A 19,892-nucleotide genomic window follows, 5' to 3' on the forward strand; every position below is an offset into this window, starting at 1 on the left:
GTGTTTTTGTCTTTATGTGTGTGTGTGTGTGTGTGTGTGTGTGTGTGTGTGTGTGTGTGTGTGTGTGTTGTTTTATTGATTTATTCATAGCCCCGGAGGAAATATCTGCAGCAGCATTCCACCTGCTCCTCTAATTTCCTCACGGAGGATACCAAGATACAGATAAAGGCACACATACACACTCATGCAGACGCGCACACTGCATCACTATGGTGCTATCAGAAAGAATGCAAGGTCCTAATACAAATGTAGCCTAGGGAGCATTCCTCATCGGCCATATTACTTCTAGCCTTCCACTTCAACTTGAAGTGTTTCTGTGCAGAGGACTCGGAGCTCATTCCTGCTTTTCCCGGTTTTACTTTAGTGTGTCCTGCTCCTGGTGAGACAAAAACAAAGCCAGCTGGTATATTTTCAATTAGATAAAATGACTCTCACTTTCAGAAGTTTTTTTTCTCTATAGGAGTTCACTATGACTGTAACCTGCTATTTTCACACACAAGTCCTAAGCTGTTTGTGATGTTGCTGTGAGTCAAAATGACTACAGCAGTCAAGTTGCTTGTATTTTTAAAACATGTCCAACTCTTATCTGTAGCCATGTCGGCAGTGCAACACAACATTGTAGCACAGTGCAGTCCATGCTGCAGACAGACAAATGACTAAGGCCACTGTGTTGTTTCGGACAAATAAGGGTGAAGCGTCTGTTTCCTGAATGTGATTGTGTTGTGTTTTGCTTTTCCTAAAACCATGAATTTGACTCTTGAGGGAAAGAGAAAAAATGGAAATAGAAATACACCAAGCTAAATCTACTCATGTTACAATTTGGTTTTCCAAAGAAGTCTTTATCCTTCATACTTTGCTTTTCATTTTGGCTGAGTGTTGTGCAGGCTGTCAGAACTGTTTGTGTGTATGTCTTTTAACCATTGGCTTAAACAGCCTCCGAACCAGCCAGTGATCTTTGACCCTTATTCACGCTCACTGTCACTTCAGCTCAAAGGCCTGACAACAAAGAGCTGCTTTTGTTCCTTGAATTACTCTTCCATGCACATTCTTTGCTCTTTCACTCCGCTGCCTGTAGAGGAGTAGAGTGACTGCAGACTGAAAGTCTTGCAGGACGATATCCAAAAAATTCTTGCAGATAGAGATAGTAAATTATCACACGGGTTGAATTGTCAGTCTTTGGTGTGTGTGGTCTACTGTTTGCAGTGTTTGTCTGATGGCAACAGACAGGAAAGACCTGCAGTATCTCTCCTTCACACATCATGGGTGCATGCAGCAGCAGCCTGTTACCGAAAGAGCTGCTCGGTGTTGTCAGCACGCCCTGTATGGAGTGGGAGATGTTTTTCAACAGGGATGATAGCGTAGCCATCATCTCCCTGTTACCCAAACTACCTCCACTGGGTCGAGGGGGAATCCCACCAGAGCAGAGATAAGCTTCTTGATCAGTCTGTTCAGGCTTTTCCTGATGGCTGATGTCACCACAGAGTCACAGAAGGACCAACTGCTACGTGGTCTTCCTGTATCCAGTCTGGCATGGTTTTCCTGGTCTGGCATGAAGCCGCTTAGCTCCTTGTATTATGGAGTCTTCAGTACCAGTACCATGTATGGAGGATTGTTTCCATCACTGTAGTACTCTCAGCAGCTTCAGGCTCAGGTTGTGCTCCACTTTGACTTGACCAGCAATGAGCCTCACCATCTGGACCAGTGGCATGTCGCACCTTCATCCCTCTGACTTCTCACCTGGATGTCAGCTTTCCTTAGTGTAAGGCTTTTTGGTTGGCTTTACCTAAATTAAAGTGCAGGAAAATTGAGATGATGAAATTACAACATTTGGTTCAGGTGAGCAGTCAGCAATACAGAGGTACAGACATAAAATATGACAATCAGGGTCTCTGAAATCTTTCAGGAGGGCAAGAAGTGGTATTTTCCAGGTATTTTAATTCACTCAAAACAGGTCGGACAGGTAGGATTTTGGGTGCAGTCAGATCTACTTTTTAGTAGAAAGCCCATTGAAGTCTCACATTTATTTGTGTGGTAAAATACAAAGCGGTTTGGGCAGCTGAACCCTGTGGTTTTCTAGTAGATGGCATGCCTCGATTGCAGTGCTGTGAAGCTGCACTTATGCACAGCAGAACTGTTATTGATATACTAACACACTCAGATTGACAATGCTGATCATTAGCAGGTAACTATCATTACCATTTCAATGTTTTAGACATGCCACATGCTAACAGAGTGCCTCAGTCCTGAAACCCGGACATTTAGCATTTTAGCACTGAAGGTTCGAAGTCTGTAGGTTTGTATTGATTGTGTTTTAATAAGATGGCTAAGGTCTGTGGTAAATCCAATATCAAGATGTTTTATTTATATTCTACAACATTGTTGATTGCCTGGGACAGCATTTACAGCTCTGTGTTTATGCTCACACTTTTATCAACTGTTGTTGACTTGGTAGTAGTCTGGCCTGACGGAAGTGTGTTGCTGCGATTAGCCTCTGATTGGTCGGAGTGAGCCACCCGGCGGAAGTCCCGCCTCCTGCAGCTTTCACAGTCCGCCCGGTAAAGGGAAACATCAACAAACAACAACAGGAACCGAACCATGGATCTATTATACATCCTGGTCATGAACTGAACAGAAGAAGAAATGTCCGTCAGCTGTTGCCGACCATCGTTACACCGCTTATATCTATCGCTCTGCGCGGTCCCAAAGCGCACCGTTGCTATGGCGCCGACCACAACGATTGTGACTGGTTGAAAGAATTCCAAACGGCCGGAGCGTTTTTCTCTCTGATCGCAGAATCATACGGGACCAGCCAGACCCTTCTTCTCTGGAGGAGGGTCTGGCGAGCGAGACTAACTTGGTAGAGAGATGTAAGAGCTTAATCAGGTTTTCAGTCAGTCTAGTTTCGTTTAGGGCCTAACATTAGGTTTTTATTTCTGGCCATTGTAGGATGTTGGTCATAAACCAAACAAAGTAGGCCTATTTGAGAAATGAAATAATTTATCATCTGCATAGGAAACCAAATGTCATGGCTATTGGTTTTAATGTTTAGTAAGATAAAACAAAACAAAAAAAAACTGTTAAGCTCATGTGGCACTAAAAGTAAAGTCAGGGAGATCACCAGAGTCATTGGGTGCCATCCTCTGAGGACCATGAGTGATTGTAGGAAATTTAGGGGCATTACATCTCATAGCTGTTGGGCCTAACCTTGACCAACCAATACTGATTAGTGTGGATAAAGATACAAATTTAGCACCTCTGTAGCTCTGAAAATGAGTCAGACATGTCTCAGATGAATGTATTCGTTGCCCACACTGTCCCCTTTATCTGCTGTCTGTGCCACACATCATTTTGTCTAACACGCCAGTGAGCATGAAGTCAGACAAGGCTTGAAAGATGAATAATATAGATGGGTGAGTCAGACCCCTATGTGATGGAAAGATCAGGCGGCACAAGGGAGATTTTACTGGAATACAGAGCGACAGACGCAGAGGTCAGGAGTTTACTAGGCTTGTCTCGTTCACACATGAGTTGCAGGCGTGCATTCAAACACAAACACATATGTGTAGGAGTGATGTATCGGTGCTGTGAAGCAACAGGTTTCAAGATGAGTGTGGTATGAAAAAGAGAAATCCTAAATTAATGGTGTGTGAGCAGCATTCCAGTCTCACTTTCTCTCTCTCACGCACACACACACACACATTTATACCAGTCTTTGTTTGTTCCTCTCGCTCACAGAGGTGGGAAATGAAAGAAAACGGGAAATTCTTGCGCTGAATTGATGCCTGGGTGCCGTGCGGGGACAATAGGGGAAGGGTGGGGGTAGAAGTAGAGTTGGTTTACATGTTCTGCCCATTCAGCAGCCTAAAAGTATAAAAGAGGGAAGGAGAACATAGGTCTGAGCTGAGAAGGAGTAAATAGTTTTTCTATTTTGTTAAATCATGTTTTGTTAAATGCTCCTGTACAGACCATTGCACATGTGGCTTTACAGTGCCGTGAGTGAGTAAATGAGTGAGTTGTAGTCAGCTTTACAGTGAAATGATGAGTGAAACCGATGATCTGATCACTGAGGACAGACACATCCTGTATTCGGTGCAGAATAGAGGGGCACACATACCCGTATACAGCAGAGTTTTGTGAAGGTGCCTCCTCTCTCTCGAGTGTGACTAAGACGTCCACTGTGTTCACACTTGCTGGTTGTCTGTGGGTGGGGTGACACTGGTATACTGTCTTCCTCAGTGCAAGTGGCGGCCTTCCTCATCAATATACTGCTGATATTCACAAAGCCCTACTAAGTTGGGCTTAGTTTAGGCTGATGTGATTTCACACATAATGATGCTCATGCTGTGTATGATTTCACCATCAGCGTGTTACTCGGTGGAAGGGTCTTGTTGCAGAGTTATGTCACCCCATTACCCCCCAAAACATGGCAGTGTACCCTGGTCAAAATTTAGCCAAGTATGTATCGTTCTCTACAGCAGAGAAAATAAAACTGAGCTGATGAAAAAGTTTTAATCAAATGGTATGCGAAGTTGAAGTTGTAACAATGTAATGTTTTAGAACTTGTGTCTTTTTATTCCAATATGTGTTGTTTTGTTGTGTTAAGTGAATGTATGAATTTGAGTTATATATGGGATTGACAATCAAACAAATTTTTAACTCATCGGCCAGAAAACTGCTTTGGTTTTATCTATGCTTTATCTTAATTTCCATTCTGTGATGTTTTTTTTCAATTAAAGTTATTCACGTTTCCAGAAAAAATAACAATTTAGCAGAAAATATATCAACGTGTTTAATTCAGCTTGCAAATAGACCACTTACCATGACTCACCTTCGCCCAGTGGATAGGTTAGTGTGCTGTTGGTTTTTTTTTTACAGGCATGGTTGCACCATAGTACAACCATGGCAGTCTTGCATCGTAGACCACCACCCTATCTTCACATCCGTATAGGTCGCAGGGCTGCTTGCCTGTGCGCTCTCTTGGTTTCTGAGGTTCTGGGTGTGTGTTAAGAAAGTCAACATCATAGTGTACTGTATGCCTACCCATCCCCAAAAAAAGAGATGAGTCAGTTTCAATATGAATCATTGTGTGGCTTCTGAAGTGATCCTACATTAATTTTAACCTTGGGGATTTCTGCTGATCTCGCTTAATTGCTGATGCATACAAGAGGTTGTGTTTCGGTTGGTGTTGGTACAGTAGTTCCTCATCATTAACTACTGTGAAGTCTCACCTTAGCACCTTTACATTAATTGCCATAATGATCAAAAAGGGAAGTAGGAAACCCACAGACCTGTCATGTGAAAAATGTTATAGTTTCACTTTGTGTACTTAGAATTTAAGGAAGTTCATATCACATTTAATATTGTGTATGGTAATTCCTTTTTTTGTGTTACATCAGTAGCAGCAAAGAACATGTGGCAGTTACTTTTCCGTGACCTGCGTTGAAACCACCAGCTGAATATGTGGTTGAGGTTTTGATTGACGCATGTCTTTGCATGAGAGCACTTAACTTCAGGACCTGTCTCTGCCCTGCATCTTGCTGTAATCTATCGACATGACAAACACCTTCCTGCACCCCGTCCTGGCTGGCTGCTAATTTTCAAATTTCTTGCAGATTCTTGTATTGTCACTGCCAAACACATCAAATTTACTACAGCTCTTGCAGATTAACAGAAAACAAGCAATGTAATAGTGTGATAAATATCATAATTAAACTAAGCAGAGGATGATTTAAAGGGATAGTTCAGTTCTCATTCACATAGTGCACATTTGCCACGCTGTGAAATAATCATGTATAATTACGTAACATTACGACACATGAAGCAAATACCCAGAAATCTTGAAAACAACTCTGACTCATAATGTTACATTATTATTTCATAGCGTGGTGAATGTGCAGGTCACAACTTCTCCATGAGAGCGTTTTGGAGTTGTTGGATTGTGTATTTGATGAGTTTGATCAGGGACAGGGGACCTGTACCATTCACCTCCATTGTGTTCACTGAGCAGCTCACGTTTCTGCCCCGCAGATCTCAACACAACATGCACCGATAATTAAAAGTAATGAACCTACCCCTGTGACTATAGGGATTATGGCAATAGGCAAATTTGCCAAAATGTTGAACTATCCCTTTAAAGCCTTTGGTATTATGTTGACCTGCATGGTTAACTGTACATATAAATTGAATTGATGCATCTGTGAATACTTGCTGTACAAAAGGGGCTATTAAAAGCTGCCACATCACATCCTACCTCCATGTTGGCACGCATGTACAGACACAAACATGTCAGTTGCAACAGATAATGAAATGGACAACCAGAGCATGAGCAAACAACCAGATCACTATTATACTATATGTACTGTATATGGCCAAATACGCAGGTCATAAAAGCATGTCTTCAAACATTTACAGTATTGAAAGAGGCATCTCTTTGTGCTGATATTGCACATTTGAGGATCAAATCCATGTTTTAATTAGGCTAATTAAATGCTAACACAAGTGAAACCTTGCCCTAGCTGAAGCAGGCTAGCTCTCGCTGTTCTTTACCATTTGCTGATGCACCATCTGCCTCCTAACACTGTAGAAACGTGTCAATTTTGATATCTTTGGTCCAAAACTTACAGTGGCGTGTTTTGAAGTGGCCACAGTGAAGTACAACATAGCTGTTAAAAGTGTTGATCTACCCCAAAAAGCATTTGTAACTTGTAATAAATTGCTTAAACTTGCTTCTTTGTATGTGTCAGGTGTGTCAATCAGCGCATGTAACTTAATATAGCATGGCCTGCTGAACTGTACAGTCTTGTCTCTGTCTTTACTTCTTTCTTTGGTTCAACTGGTTCCTGTCTGTCCTCTGATGTTGACGACAACCACGAACCTCTGTTTCCCCCTCCACAGTCTGTCTTCATTTCTCTGTCCCCCGCAATGTCTCATGTACTCTACAGTAAGGCCGTGCAGTCACGGAGCTGACTGTGTGACTGTGGGTTTATGTTCCTATGCTGCTACGAAGCTGACAAGTGGGTTGAGGGTGCATGTGAAACTTTGAAAGTCTGTCTGGTGACAGCTGTCTGGGATGAATTTGCAGGAATCATGTGTGTGTGTGTGTGTGTGTGTGTGTGTGGCTGATTAACACATGTGTCTGTCTGGTTACATTCACATTTTTCTCATGAAGTCTAAGATGATGCAAGTTTGTGTGTTTTGTTGCAATGTCTGACATTCATTGACAGTCTATCATCTGTGTCAAAATCAAGTTGCTATAGGGTGATGGAAAAAGTGGATTGTTGGCACGTCTGTGTGTACAAGCTAAAGGGGAAGACTGTTTCCATTGATAACAGCATATAAAGGTCCCTTTGTGTATTTTGAGCGTGAGCTCATTTGTATTCATTTAAGGGGAGCTGAGATAACAAACCAGAGGTCCGGCTAAGAATACTATCATTAAAAAAACTGTTTCTTTATGTCTCCACTAATGGAGTTAACAGGATTGCAACATGGTCTTACTATAACTACTTCAAAGACTATGTTACCACTTATTACAAGGGGAATACCAATCACAGCAATGTTCCACCACAATGTCAAACCTGTGCTGTGTCTACACAGGGACTATTTTTTATAGTGTACATAAGATCTGCGTCTGCACATAGAAATAATATGAGAGTCATGTTTGTGGTTCAGTTATATTTAACACATTTCACTGTATCTTTTGTGCAATGACATTAAAGTATTCTATTTTAAATACTAGCCGCAAATTCACTCTATGAACTCTAATATCAGCAGCTGGTTTCAATTGTGGGCGGGTGGGTGGGTTATCTCGCTGACTGGCTATACGGCCTGCCTATGAAGATACATACATTATAGATTTCTTCCCCTTCTGCAACTGCATTTGACTTTCTGTGTTTTCCTTTTGGCAGCTGTTACCAATGGAGCCCAGACTGACAAACAGCATGAGGCTTGTGTTCATCTTGAGCATCCTCCTCTCCACAGGTAAGATAATCACTCTGAATATTTCTTTTTCTCTCTGCAGGTTTTCCAGAGCATCTGGTGTTTGTTGACTTGTTTGTGAAGTGACCACTAGAACTTATCTTTGAGTCATTAGACAAGGGCCTCCCTAAACAAAGGAAGATGTTTTGCAGACACACAAGCAAATGTATTTTTGCCACCAATGCAGTTTCGCTTGTACTACGAGCTGTCTGGGTGTCAGTCAGGGTTGAAAGTAGGCCAGTGTGTCTACTACCAAAATATTCAATGGTGGTACGCGGTTAAGGTCACAAAAAACAAACCAAAAAACACATTGGCCAACTTTTTCTCATCCGAAGCAGATGTAGTCTCCTTATTAATTGCTTTTAAGCCTTTCAAAAATTACTTCTGAACTGTCAGTGTTGTGATCTGTGCTTCCATTCTGTCTGATATTGTGTGTTGTGGGGTAGAGCAGGCAGATGTTTGCTTCAAAACTTCCCAAGTGAAATGTGTAGCAGAATGGTTTGTGGTGATTATTCAGTTTCACAGACAGCAGCTCACACAAGCTGTGTGTGTGGTGACGATCGGGGAGGGCTCTGCGACTCATATCAACCTCTCAAACACAGCAGCTGTAAAAAAGTGCACTTGATTTTTTGTTCTGGCACACTCTTTTTTTCCCCAACCAGACCAGACTTTTACGTATCATCATCTTTTGCTTTTGTGACACTTTTTTCTGAGAAAATCCAAACACCAGAAATAAACTGAAAACATCCCCATAGTCTATTAATTAGGAATAATTCACAATCATTTCTACACACAGTGTCAATGTTTTCTTTCTACTCTATATACACTACTCACAAAAAACTACTACTACAATGATATTATAGTCATTTTAGTATGAAACAGTAATTTCTTCATCTCAAACAATTTATTGAAACAAAAGCTCACATCAGTGGTGGTATACCACAACAAAAAATGTCCATGTTTCAATAAGTTGTCATGTGAACTAAAGACGTCCACTTCTCTGTCTTTCCATGACTCTTCCAGTCTGTCTCTTTTGCAACCTGCTGATGAGACTCTGTGACACTCTAACCTCAGTGGACATCCTGTTTGAAGCCTCATAATGGCTAGGTACTGTTGATTGACTGTGAGGTGTCGTCTTGGTCTCATGATGTCAGAATGTGAACAGCATGATGAAGAGGACTGTTTAGATAGATAGATAGATAGATAGATAGATAGATAGATAGATAGATAGATAGATAGATAGATAGATAGATAGATAGATAGATAGATAGATAGATAGATAGATAGATCGTAGATAGTGATTTCTGCTGTTAATCCCCTTGTTAGAGAACAGCATGTTATGTTATGAGAGATTGAACAGTTGGACATGTGCATTCAAAAGTTTAGAGAAGGTCAAATTAAGTTCACCTGTAAAGGTTAAAGTGCATATTAGGTGCATTCAAATTTCACCCAAAAGCCAAATATCCCTGACTTTTTGTGAGTATAGTGTATAAAAGCTTCTTTTTATCAGAGATGCATGAAGTTAAGGAGGTAAACAATACAAGCTATGAAGGTTGCGCTTGTAGTAATTAAAACGTCCCATCATCCCTGGCATCAATATATTGAAGCAAGGCAGTCAAGATGTTTAGCTCATGAAATAATTCAGAACATGTGGTTGTAAATAGCCCTTTGCAAACCCATGCAATTACTCTCTCAACATGTCAGAGATTTGTGTGTGCACAGTGGGACTTGAGTGTCTAGCGCATCGTTGTGTTTGGTTGGAGCAGGAAGTATGCGGACAGCCAGGAGATGAGCTGTGTGCTGATGAAGTTGCGTTTAACTTGTGCAGTTGTGGTAATTTGTTAACCCTCTGCACAATGCTATGGGAGGACATACACTGTGTGCTTTTCTGTTCTGCAATGTTTTTGTCACTTCGACTTTTGAGGGCAAACCTCTGAAAAATCACACACACCACTTCCTTAATGTTGTGCTTATTTGTACATTCTTCAACTGACTGGTTTGTGATGACGCAAAAAAATTTCAATGTGACCAGAAACATGATCGAAACCTACACGACAGGCGCATCAGATGAGTCTGATCATCAAATTACCACTAGTGTTCTAGCAGGCCTCCAACTAACTTCCTCACACTAGCTATTTAAAGGAAGTAAAAACTATTTTGTGGGACCATTCATTTCAACTGACTGTGTGATTGGCTGGTTGAGATTGTTGCAAAATCTGATTAGTAACCGAAAACACCTGTGGCCCTTTTCACAAAGATATTTTACAGCGGCCTGGACACATTTCATTGTTGCACAGTTTGAATTTCCCTGTAATTGATGAATGCCTCCAAAAAGTCAGATGAAAGTTGGATGTGCTTCATTTGTCAGAAAAAAACATTGTAATTATTTACCCAGAATTCATTGCACTATACAGTCCTGCGTAAGATGGAATGGATGAGTATTGACGTCTATCTCTTGATCACTACGATTAAATAGAGTATTTAACTATTAGCCAAAGTGTGTGTTTGTGAAAGTCAGCTGATTACAATAATGGGCAAGGAAAACATTTGGAATGAATGAGGTGTAAAGATACGAGTTGAGTACCTTTATTGTCATTCATACCAAGGTATAAACGAACGATACTCCTCCTAAATTAAGAAAAAATAAAAGTGTAACCTCACAATAATATCACGTTTTTCTACAACCACCAATCTTTCTTTTTTTTGTCATGTTCTCATCGTGAATTTTTTACAGGTTTACAATAGACTTTGAATTTATCTTTTGAACATCCTTCCTCAAGGCCAAAATCTTATTGACAATTATTTGGGCTCATCAGAATAATGGAAGACATGGTTTCAAAATAAACAACCAGATCTTTATTTATCTCAGGAGCTTGTCTCTGGCTTTGTTTCAGTATTGTGTTCACTACTCATATATTTTAACAACAGTCAAGCCTTTTGTCCTTCAGTCAATGTGTGTCTGCTTTTGTCTCCCTCAGGTTCAAGTGAGAGTGATCAGGACTTGACATTTTGTGGCATCTGGCGCCATGGCAACAACCCCCTGAGCGTGAACGTCCAGCTGACCCCAGGCTGTGATGGGATCTCGATATTTGCCGATATGCTCTTTCTGTCCATCAGTGGACAGATCACTAGCCGGTGTCGACGGTGTGACATGATTCCCCATCACAAGCTCGGACTAGATACAGAGAAGGAGACAAACTTCTGCCTGTACTGGGAACCACTGCTGGACCAGTTAACGCTGCAGGTAAAGAGTGGAGGAGGAAGGAGGCTAGATGAGGACTTAAAGCTAAAAGCTCATGTAGGCCTACAATTTTGTTTTTCACCCAGTATCTGGCTTAGTGTGGGTTACACTAAAATGCATGTACATGAAATATGTTATATACAATATACTGTAAATGTATCAGGGCCGTTGCTAGGAATTCTGGGGCCCCTGAAAGAATACTAAAGTGGGGCCCTGACTTTTCCACTTTTTTTCTTAGACTATGTATGTATTATCATTTTTTATTTAGCCTACTTTGTGTTGATGCTAATGCAGCATTACTATGAGTATTAGTCAGGGTCTTATGCAGAATAATTCAGTCATACAAAGATTAGACTACTGGGGTTAGACTGCTGGGCCCCTAGAATTATCATCACCTTTCTCCCCTATACAATGGCCCTGAAATGTGTATAATACTGTATGTTTAGGGTTAGGGATGTACTGTATGTAATACACTGTTAAAGAGTGTCTCAAGTGTTGCACACTTTTGATTTGTCTTTGTTTTGCTGCAGCTTGCAGGAAAGAATCACACCCTGTGCCCAAAAGACACCCTGAGGGGGTCCTACTGCACTCACCTGTCTGACAGCTCAGCTCAACCCGAGGCTACCTACGGCATCACCAACGGGACGCTTCGAACAGATTTTATCACCAACAAAACACGCAGTGGCTACAAGTTCAAAGGGGAATCTGTCAACTGCAGTAAGGACGCTTGGATGTCATCTTTGTAATCTATGAGCAAGATGAAAGTTTTATGCATCGTACATAATTGTTTTGTATCATTTTCTGCTCTAATAATTCAGTTTTGATTGTGCTTGAAGACCTTATTTGTTCAGTCAAATGTGTGAAATGTGTTAAGCATGTCAAATTCAAACCTGCTTTGTTATTTTATTTCATTTTTTTATTTTTAGCAGAAGATCTATGTGCAGGAGCAGGTCAAAGACCCACCCAAGACAACATGTAATTTCCTCTTTGTTTTTTCTCAAATACATCGTCAGATTTACAGTAGAAGTAGCATGACAGGGTGTTTTCTCAACATCCTTCCTCATAGGACTCTTGATTGCCGATGCCTCTTCTGTCTAGTTTTATGTTCAGTAATCAAGAGCGTAAACATTTGCCATAAACAGGAAGCTAAACTAAAAAAGTATGTTAGGGCGTTGGTTGCTTTCTTTAAATAACCATCTGAAACCAGTTTTTTAATCAATGTCGTGATGATGGGTGTGTGAATGTGTGTGTGTGTGTGTGCAGGATCGATTCCTGCAGTTTCAACAGCGTTGAAGTGAACATGACGGACGGTTTCAAAGGCATCAACCTCTCATCACCTATAAAACAGACTCACAAAGAGGTGACTCATCATTACTTTTGGGATGGAGCTACAAATCAAAATCTTCAAAAAAATTAATTGTAGAGGAAATTCTCAACAAATATCAACACCAACATGATGTTTGTTCAGAACAGTGTTATTCTATCTCACAGTGCTTCAAGCCTGTGAGTTGTGCTCAGCTTAATGAAGGAACAATATTTTAAAAACTAATCGGAAATTCATTGTTTCATTTCATTAAAAAGTGGCTTATTGGTTTCATTTAACATTTCTCAGCAGATATTTCTCAATTAGCAGTGAATGGTGGATTTGATGGGAATCATTTCAGCTATGGATTTGTGAACTAGAGAGTGTTATTTTTTTAGCACAAAGGAATGATACTTTTACCTGATAGTTCTTGACAGGATCAGTTGGTTCAGCAACAGCAACAAGACGAAAAGCAGCAAAACGATTCAAACAGGGTTCAATGATTATGGTTTAAGAAAAAATTCATAAATAATAATAGATCAAACACATTGTCATATTCCTCCTTTGAAATCTAGAGATTATGCTGTCCTCAGGTCCTGTGGCAGGCTGCTCCACAGGCGTAACTGCAGACTGCTGCCTCTCCATGTTGTTCTAGGAACAGTTAAAAAGGGCAGTGGGAGTCTAAATGAAAAACATATGTGACTTGTATTCAGGTGCTTGAGTGATTTGGAAACTAATAAAAAGGATCTTACAACCTTTTATAAAGCTGACAGGTAATAGGAATAGGATGCTAGTCTTATATCGTCATAAATCTGCACAGGCCACATCTGTAGTATTGATTGTGTCAGCAGTGCTGTTTTTTTTTATCTTTTTTGCTGCATACTCAAAAATAAAGCACAGTTCATGTCAGACGCAAAGAGACAATAACAATATTTCAGTAGTAACTTGATGAACCCACTGTGGCGAGTCCAACGAGACTATATCCAGACTGCTAATCAGGGACTCACTTTATAGCAGGATCTTAAACTGGCCAGTGAGTATGTACTCAAGTTGAGGGTGGTGGTGATTTAGCTCAGAAAATAGGTGAGAGCTGAGCCACATGAAAGTGGCTGATAGCAGCATTTTACTGACAAGTAGAGGATGGATGTTGAGACCTGACATTTTTTCCCTTCAAACTAGCTTAAAATAGAGACATTTCTCTATGTACCCATCAATCTGCACACAGTCTACTCATTACAGAGTGTACACCATGGGTTTGTGATGCACAGTCTCAAGTAGAGTAGCTCGGTGGTATGAATCCTGTCAACAATCTGACTTGAGATCTGAAAACCATGGAGATATTTTGTTTTATATCCATTCTGTATTTAACTGAATGCTTATGGATTGACACTATGATTTCTATGGTTTATAGGCAGCAGTTCCTCTGTTCGAAATGAATTCATGAATGAATTCAAATCAAATTAACTTTATTTGTCCCGCAAGGGAAATTTGTCTTGGGCAAGTGGCATCGTAACAGCTGCTTTGTACATGCAATACATACATTACATACACAATACATACACTGTAACAGTAACAGAGGCAAACATATCCAAGAAAAGAGAAAGAAAGAAAGTGTGGAGAGTGCAATAAACAGTTTAAAATACTTATAATACAAGTTCAAGTAAAAACACACTAATAAAAGAAAATGGACCCAATGTCTAATATCCTCTCTCCATCTGTGCTGTATTTTGTTTATCAGTCCAGTGATGGGACATCTGAAGTGCCCATTGCCACTGTCCATCTTCCCCCTGCTCTACAAGCAGCAGCAACTGGGACGAGCAAAGTGCGCTGCACATTCTTCCAAAACGTCTCTGTGTTTCAGGTGAGGCTCTGTTTGCCTTTAGCCAACACTGGCAGCTGAAGACAAAAGTCAGCACAACCTCACACACACACTCGTCTGTCTGTCTGCCATTTTTATTGATCCAAGTTTAAGCTTTGAAACAGTGCTTTGTTTCTACTGACAGGGGTGTGTTTGAATATGTAAGCGGTATTAAATGAAGTGTGTGTTTGTGTGTTCCAGGACGTTCAAAAGCAGGTCATGATTCTCAACAATGTAGTGGAAATTACTGTGGAGAACAAGATCATCGTTGATCTGCCTGAGCCAATCAGGATTGCCTTTTACCACGATCCCATATCTGTAAGTTTGTGTCTGCGTTAGTTTGATCCATGTTATATCAATTATCTAAATCTCTACACACTTCATTGGTCAGTATTTTCAGCAAATTCAAAATTAAACAAGTATTTGATGCTACATACAGTGCACTGAAAAATATTGTTGAAGTTAGTAATCAAAGAGGTTTGTGGGTCTTTATTTCACTCAGTTATGAACAGTACAGCAGCTGATGTGTCTGTGCCTTTGAATATGTGACAACCAAGACAAGATGGAGAAGGATTTTTTTTATTAAGAAGATAAAGTATGTCACAACACAATGATCGTGCATTGTTAGCATCATAAGTGTTGTGTTGCTTCAGAGAGAAACCCACGCCTAAATATAATTTTATCCTGTCATAAAGGAACAGAAATCAGATTGTCATCATTTTTAAAAATCCAGTTGAAAATGAAAATGAAAATACCAAAACTATCACTCCAACTGAAATCATGACTTATATTGCAATCACTATGTACCAAAATAATTGCACGGCATATTTTTTTTCATTATTTATAATGTTGTGCAAAAGCACTTGTGGGCAATAATTCATTACTGTTACTCAGGAAGAGGAGATTGTGGCCTTATTTCCTGCGACTTTGCTGTCAGGCAGCAAACAAACGCAAATTCTGACACCACATGTTGCTGAGCCTGGACTGTTCACTTACTGTAAAGCTGTGAACAAAACCAACACAACTGTTGCAATGGTTTTGCTCCATGACGTCTCTTTCGAGCAGTCGGTCACGTCATAACAGAAAACACAGAAACCACTTGCTTTCTTTTCTTACCTCTTCTCTTCATGCTCTGGGTAGTCTGAGGCAGACACACACACAGACCCAGACATGAACCCTCAGTTTAATGTTATATCTGATTAGTATTTACTATTACACAGTCTTTTGTGTAGAAAATAACAACTGCATGCATTTAGTGACAGCTCTTTCAATCGATGTGAGAATATTGTGGTGATTTAATGCAAATAAAAAAAAGAAATGTGCAGCATTATAATGAGAAATGATAACTCACATCTCTCTCCCTTTTCTTCAGAAAAATCACACACGGAAGTGTGTGTCATGGGACACCAAGAAAAGTAAGAGTCAATCTTATGCACAGTATTTATACAATACATATCTGGGATTTCCCGTTACTCAAACTCCCACAGATGATGATTAAGCATACTGAAATCAGTGTTGTCCATCTGCAGATCCATCGCAGGTCACCTGGCTGGAGGATGGATGTGTGACAAAGCAGATGGGAGATGAGCACACCGAGTGCAACTGTAACCATCTGACTTACTTCTCTATACTGGTGGTGAGACATGTTTGCAGACACACTTGTCTTTTTTGGGGTTTTTTTATGCAAGAAAATTACAAACAAAACGGAAAAAAGAGTAATGTGACAGTGACACACACACTCAATTTGTTTGTGAAGCAACACATAAAGCGCTTCACAATTTGAAGACCTTGCTGCTCTTTCTCATTGCCGTATCTGTCCCACACTGCAGCAAATGGAGCCTCGACCGGTGCGCCACCTCCTGGCCTTGACGGTTATTTCACATCTGGGCTGCGCTGTGTCTGTGATCAGCTGTGCCGTTCTCATCATTTATCTCTGGAGGAAGAGGTAATACTCCATGTTGATGTATAAAGTGTGATCCAAAGTGTGAAACAACAAAGATCATTAGTAACAGTGAAGTCAATTCTCACTTTCCTTCCACTCCCACCCTGCAGCAAACGATCTAAGGAGCCATCCATATCCATCCACCTGGGCTTAGCTGCATCTCTTGCTCTCCTCAGTCTGCTTTTCTTCTTCACTGGGACCCTGGCCAACGTGGGAGGGGAGAAGTTGTGCACCTGGGTGGGGGCAGTGCTCCACTACGCTCTGCTCAGCTCCTTCAGTTGGATGGGCATAGAGGTTTTCCACACCTTCTGGTTGGTGTACATGGTGTTCAACCCCCTCCCCAAAGACATATGGAAACTGTGGCTCTTCATTGGCTTTGGTGAGTGTGACATTATAGTATTTGTAATAAATCTATTCAATGACGCACTGAGGTGAACGTGACATTAAAGTATGACCCTCCATCCTCCAGGTCTCCCTGCTTTGCCTCCTATCATCTTAGCTGGAGTAGGAGACATTTATGGAAAGATAAAGGTGGTGTCAAGCGATGACGTCTCTGACCCTTATCAGATGTGAGCATGATTATTTGGATTAAGATACTTGACACATGCAGAGAGCTGAACTTCTGGCATTTTATTTATCTTTTCTGGGATTAATTGACAGTGTATTTGATGTTTGTAGGTGCTGGATGAAACACAATCCAAAGGGCTTGCTGGCTCACTATTTCACCAACATGACGGTCCTGGTCATCCTTGTGGTCTCCGGCACTGTGATGCTCGTCCTGGTCTATAGAAAGATCCACAGCAGGGATGAATGGAAGCAGAGTCGTGTGGCTTTTCTCAGCATCTGGGGACTCAGTTGCCTCTTTGGAACAACATGGGGTTTGACCTTTCTGGGCCTTGGACACCTGTTTGAACCTGTTACCTTCCTCTCCTGTATCATCAACTCTTTTCAAGGTCAGTACTTGTGGTGTGCATCTTCAGAACAAACAGACACAAGCAAGCTTCACTCAGACCAGCTTTATGTGATAATGTCATTACACTCCAAATGCAATAGTGGAGGAGCCATTATAGCAAAGAATTATATGGCACCAGACTTTAATTGAGATGAACAACAAGAAGCCACATATTCGCATAATAAATTGCCACCTTCACGGAAGGTTTAACTATATATAGTCGCTCCCTGGACAGAGGTATTGTTGCTGCTGGCTGACAGACTGGTGACTGTGTGTTTGGAGCCAGTTGTCCATTGTATCAGTGTGGGAATGAGACAATAGCCGTGGTTAATCATGGCCTTCTGTTACTGTGGCCTATCAGAAGAAAAGCTGTTTCCTCTCACATGCAGCACATTTGTTTTTGATCCAGATCCAAGAGCTAAACTTATTAACCCAAACACTGCTGAGTTGAAAAAGGGAATTTCAAATGCTAACTAGCTAACATGTCGCTTTAAAGATGACTCACAAACATGTAAATTCAGCATATATAAACATTGATTATTACAGTAAGAGTTGAAAATAACTGTTAGCAAAAATTATTAATAACCATGTGTCTGAAAAAAAGAAAACTAAGGACACCAAACTGATTCTAACCTGACTCACCCAGAGGTGAAACTTGGGATCAGTGGTAGGAAAACCTGAGCTGAAGTCAGATATTTTTTAAAATGAACAACTTCTTTTTGTAAGTGTATTTAAATTTCACCTATATACAGTTTCTGTATGCTTTGACATTTGATTTTGGAAACTGGAAGATGGATGAATGAATCTTGTGTATGCTCTGTTCCCCCAGGCTTTCTTCTGATGCTGCGGTTCTCCATGCTCGAGTGGATACGGAAACAGACTGGTGGTTCTGCTCTTGGCAGCAACAGCACTGGATCTACCAGGCAACACATGTTACAGCCCAAGAGCTCAAGGGAATCATGAACATGTGGTACATAAAAAAAGCTGCAGCAGTTATGTAAAAATTAAGGTTTCCATGATGCGAAGGAGAACGCTCAATAAGACATTGCAGCAACCCCCTGAGCACAAATGAAGAGTGAATTTCAATGTGACCCCAACAAGCAGTGAATAATATCTCCATTGATCCCTACACCTATCATTCAGGTGCCCTTTTTGCATTAGACATCACAGACATGCTCAGATGTGGATGAAATGATAGGTCAGCACTCCTATGACTGAAGCACCAGTAGCATTAGCACAAGCTCATTAATTAACTGGTGTCTCTAAATGTTTTCATTCATCATCCATAAGAAGAAGCTAAATATGTTCATATCTGCTATATGATCATATGTGGCTTCTTCAGGTTTCTTCTACCAGCACCTTGACTGTCGCTCTGCACAGGCATTTTCTATTTTATGTCCATATCTGCATTTTGTAAACAATCATTTTTGTTTATAGCCACAATATGTAACATTAGCAGCTAAAGGACCACAGGGCTGAGCCCCCAGATCTCATTCTGGTGTGGGTTAATTTCTTTTTTTTCTTTTTTTGTCAATTCTAGCCATAATTGGCTCTCACCTTGCTGGAAGTATAAAGATATTTAATTACTTGATTCTTCTTCTCTGGTGCAGTGGAGGAGAAATCACTCAGGAAAACAATGATACAGGCCCGGAGTCTGTATTTGTAAAATTACCTAGACTGGCTCTAGTTTAAAATAAAATAAAAAAGTAAAGAATTTATTTGAGATTTTACGTTCTAATCTAGAGATGAATTTAAGCTTCATTTCCAGACGGACGTTGAGAAGTTAAACGAGTACAGTCACTGCTTTGGTGTTCAATATATTGTGAAAATTGTATATCATTATTGTTATTATTTTTATTATGGACGCTCTTGTTGAACCGTAGATAAGCTTTTTATTTCTGCTTCTTTGTACACTTTTATTTTATTGTGACATCTTATACGGTAGCACTTTAGACTTTCAGTTTTCAGTGTATAGAACCTCAGTGAGTTGTCTTGTCTGTGGTTCTTGTAATTGACAACATTTCATAAACAGTATGCATGCATTGTAAATTAGCTATATGTTTGATAATGTTGTAGACTGACTCAAGCTAGAGTATAGTCTAGTCTGTATTTAGACTTTCAGTTTAAGTCTTAAAATGGACCAAATCCATTTAAATTGAGTAATAGTTCAAACAGTTTTGGCATGGTGTCTTTTTTTCAGTTTAAATTAGGTTTTAAATTCCTACATAACCATTTTTTTCATTTTAATGACATTCCTTTTATCCTAAGCACAGCACAAAAAGACTTTTAGATACTGTGACGTTTGCACTGTTTGTTTTGTAAAGAGAAATTGTATGACGTTCAAATTATTTTGTACATTTGAGTTATTCTGTATATATAGCTTTAATAAAAGTGTTTTGGTTACAAAGAGCTAACGGCTACATGTTTGTCTTTCTGTGTGTGTGTGTGTGTGTGTGTGTGTGTGTGTGTGTGTGTGTGCGCGCACACGCAGCAGTGCACAGTAAGCACATTCAAGGCTTGCTGTTTTCCTGCTCTGTCATGCCTCCTTATCTTTTGCCTGTGTGTTTCCTCCCTAGAGGTTTCAGATGTGTTTTTCTCATCACAAACATGCTGCTTGTTTGC

At 40.3% G+C, this 19,892-nt stretch overlaps 1 protein-coding gene across 1 annotated transcript; it reads left to right on the top strand.

The window, feature by feature from the left end:
* Positions 1-7,913: 7,913 nt before the first annotated feature.
* adgrg1 (adhesion G protein-coupled receptor G1) lies at positions 7,914-18,233 on the top strand (the record flags this gene model as incomplete). The annotated part of the gene is made up of 12 exons (XM_084001576.1): positions 7,914-7,977; positions 10,953-11,218; positions 11,746-11,932; positions 14,380-14,426; positions 14,578-14,694; positions 15,749-15,791; positions 15,906-16,012; positions 16,206-16,321; positions 16,429-16,697; positions 16,788-16,887; positions 16,997-17,271; positions 18,100-18,233. 12 exons carry the CDS (start codon positions 7,914-7,916, stop codon positions 18,231-18,233), a joined length of 1,725 nt encoding a protein of 574 aa, XP_083857702.1.
* Positions 18,234-19,892: the final 1,659 nt, after the last annotated feature.

Source organism: Trachurus trachurus, assembly GCF_905171665.1.
Source record: "Trachurus trachurus genome assembly, chromosome: 3".
Classification (NCBI taxonomy): Eukaryota; Metazoa; Chordata; class Actinopteri; order Carangiformes; family Carangidae; genus Trachurus; species Trachurus trachurus.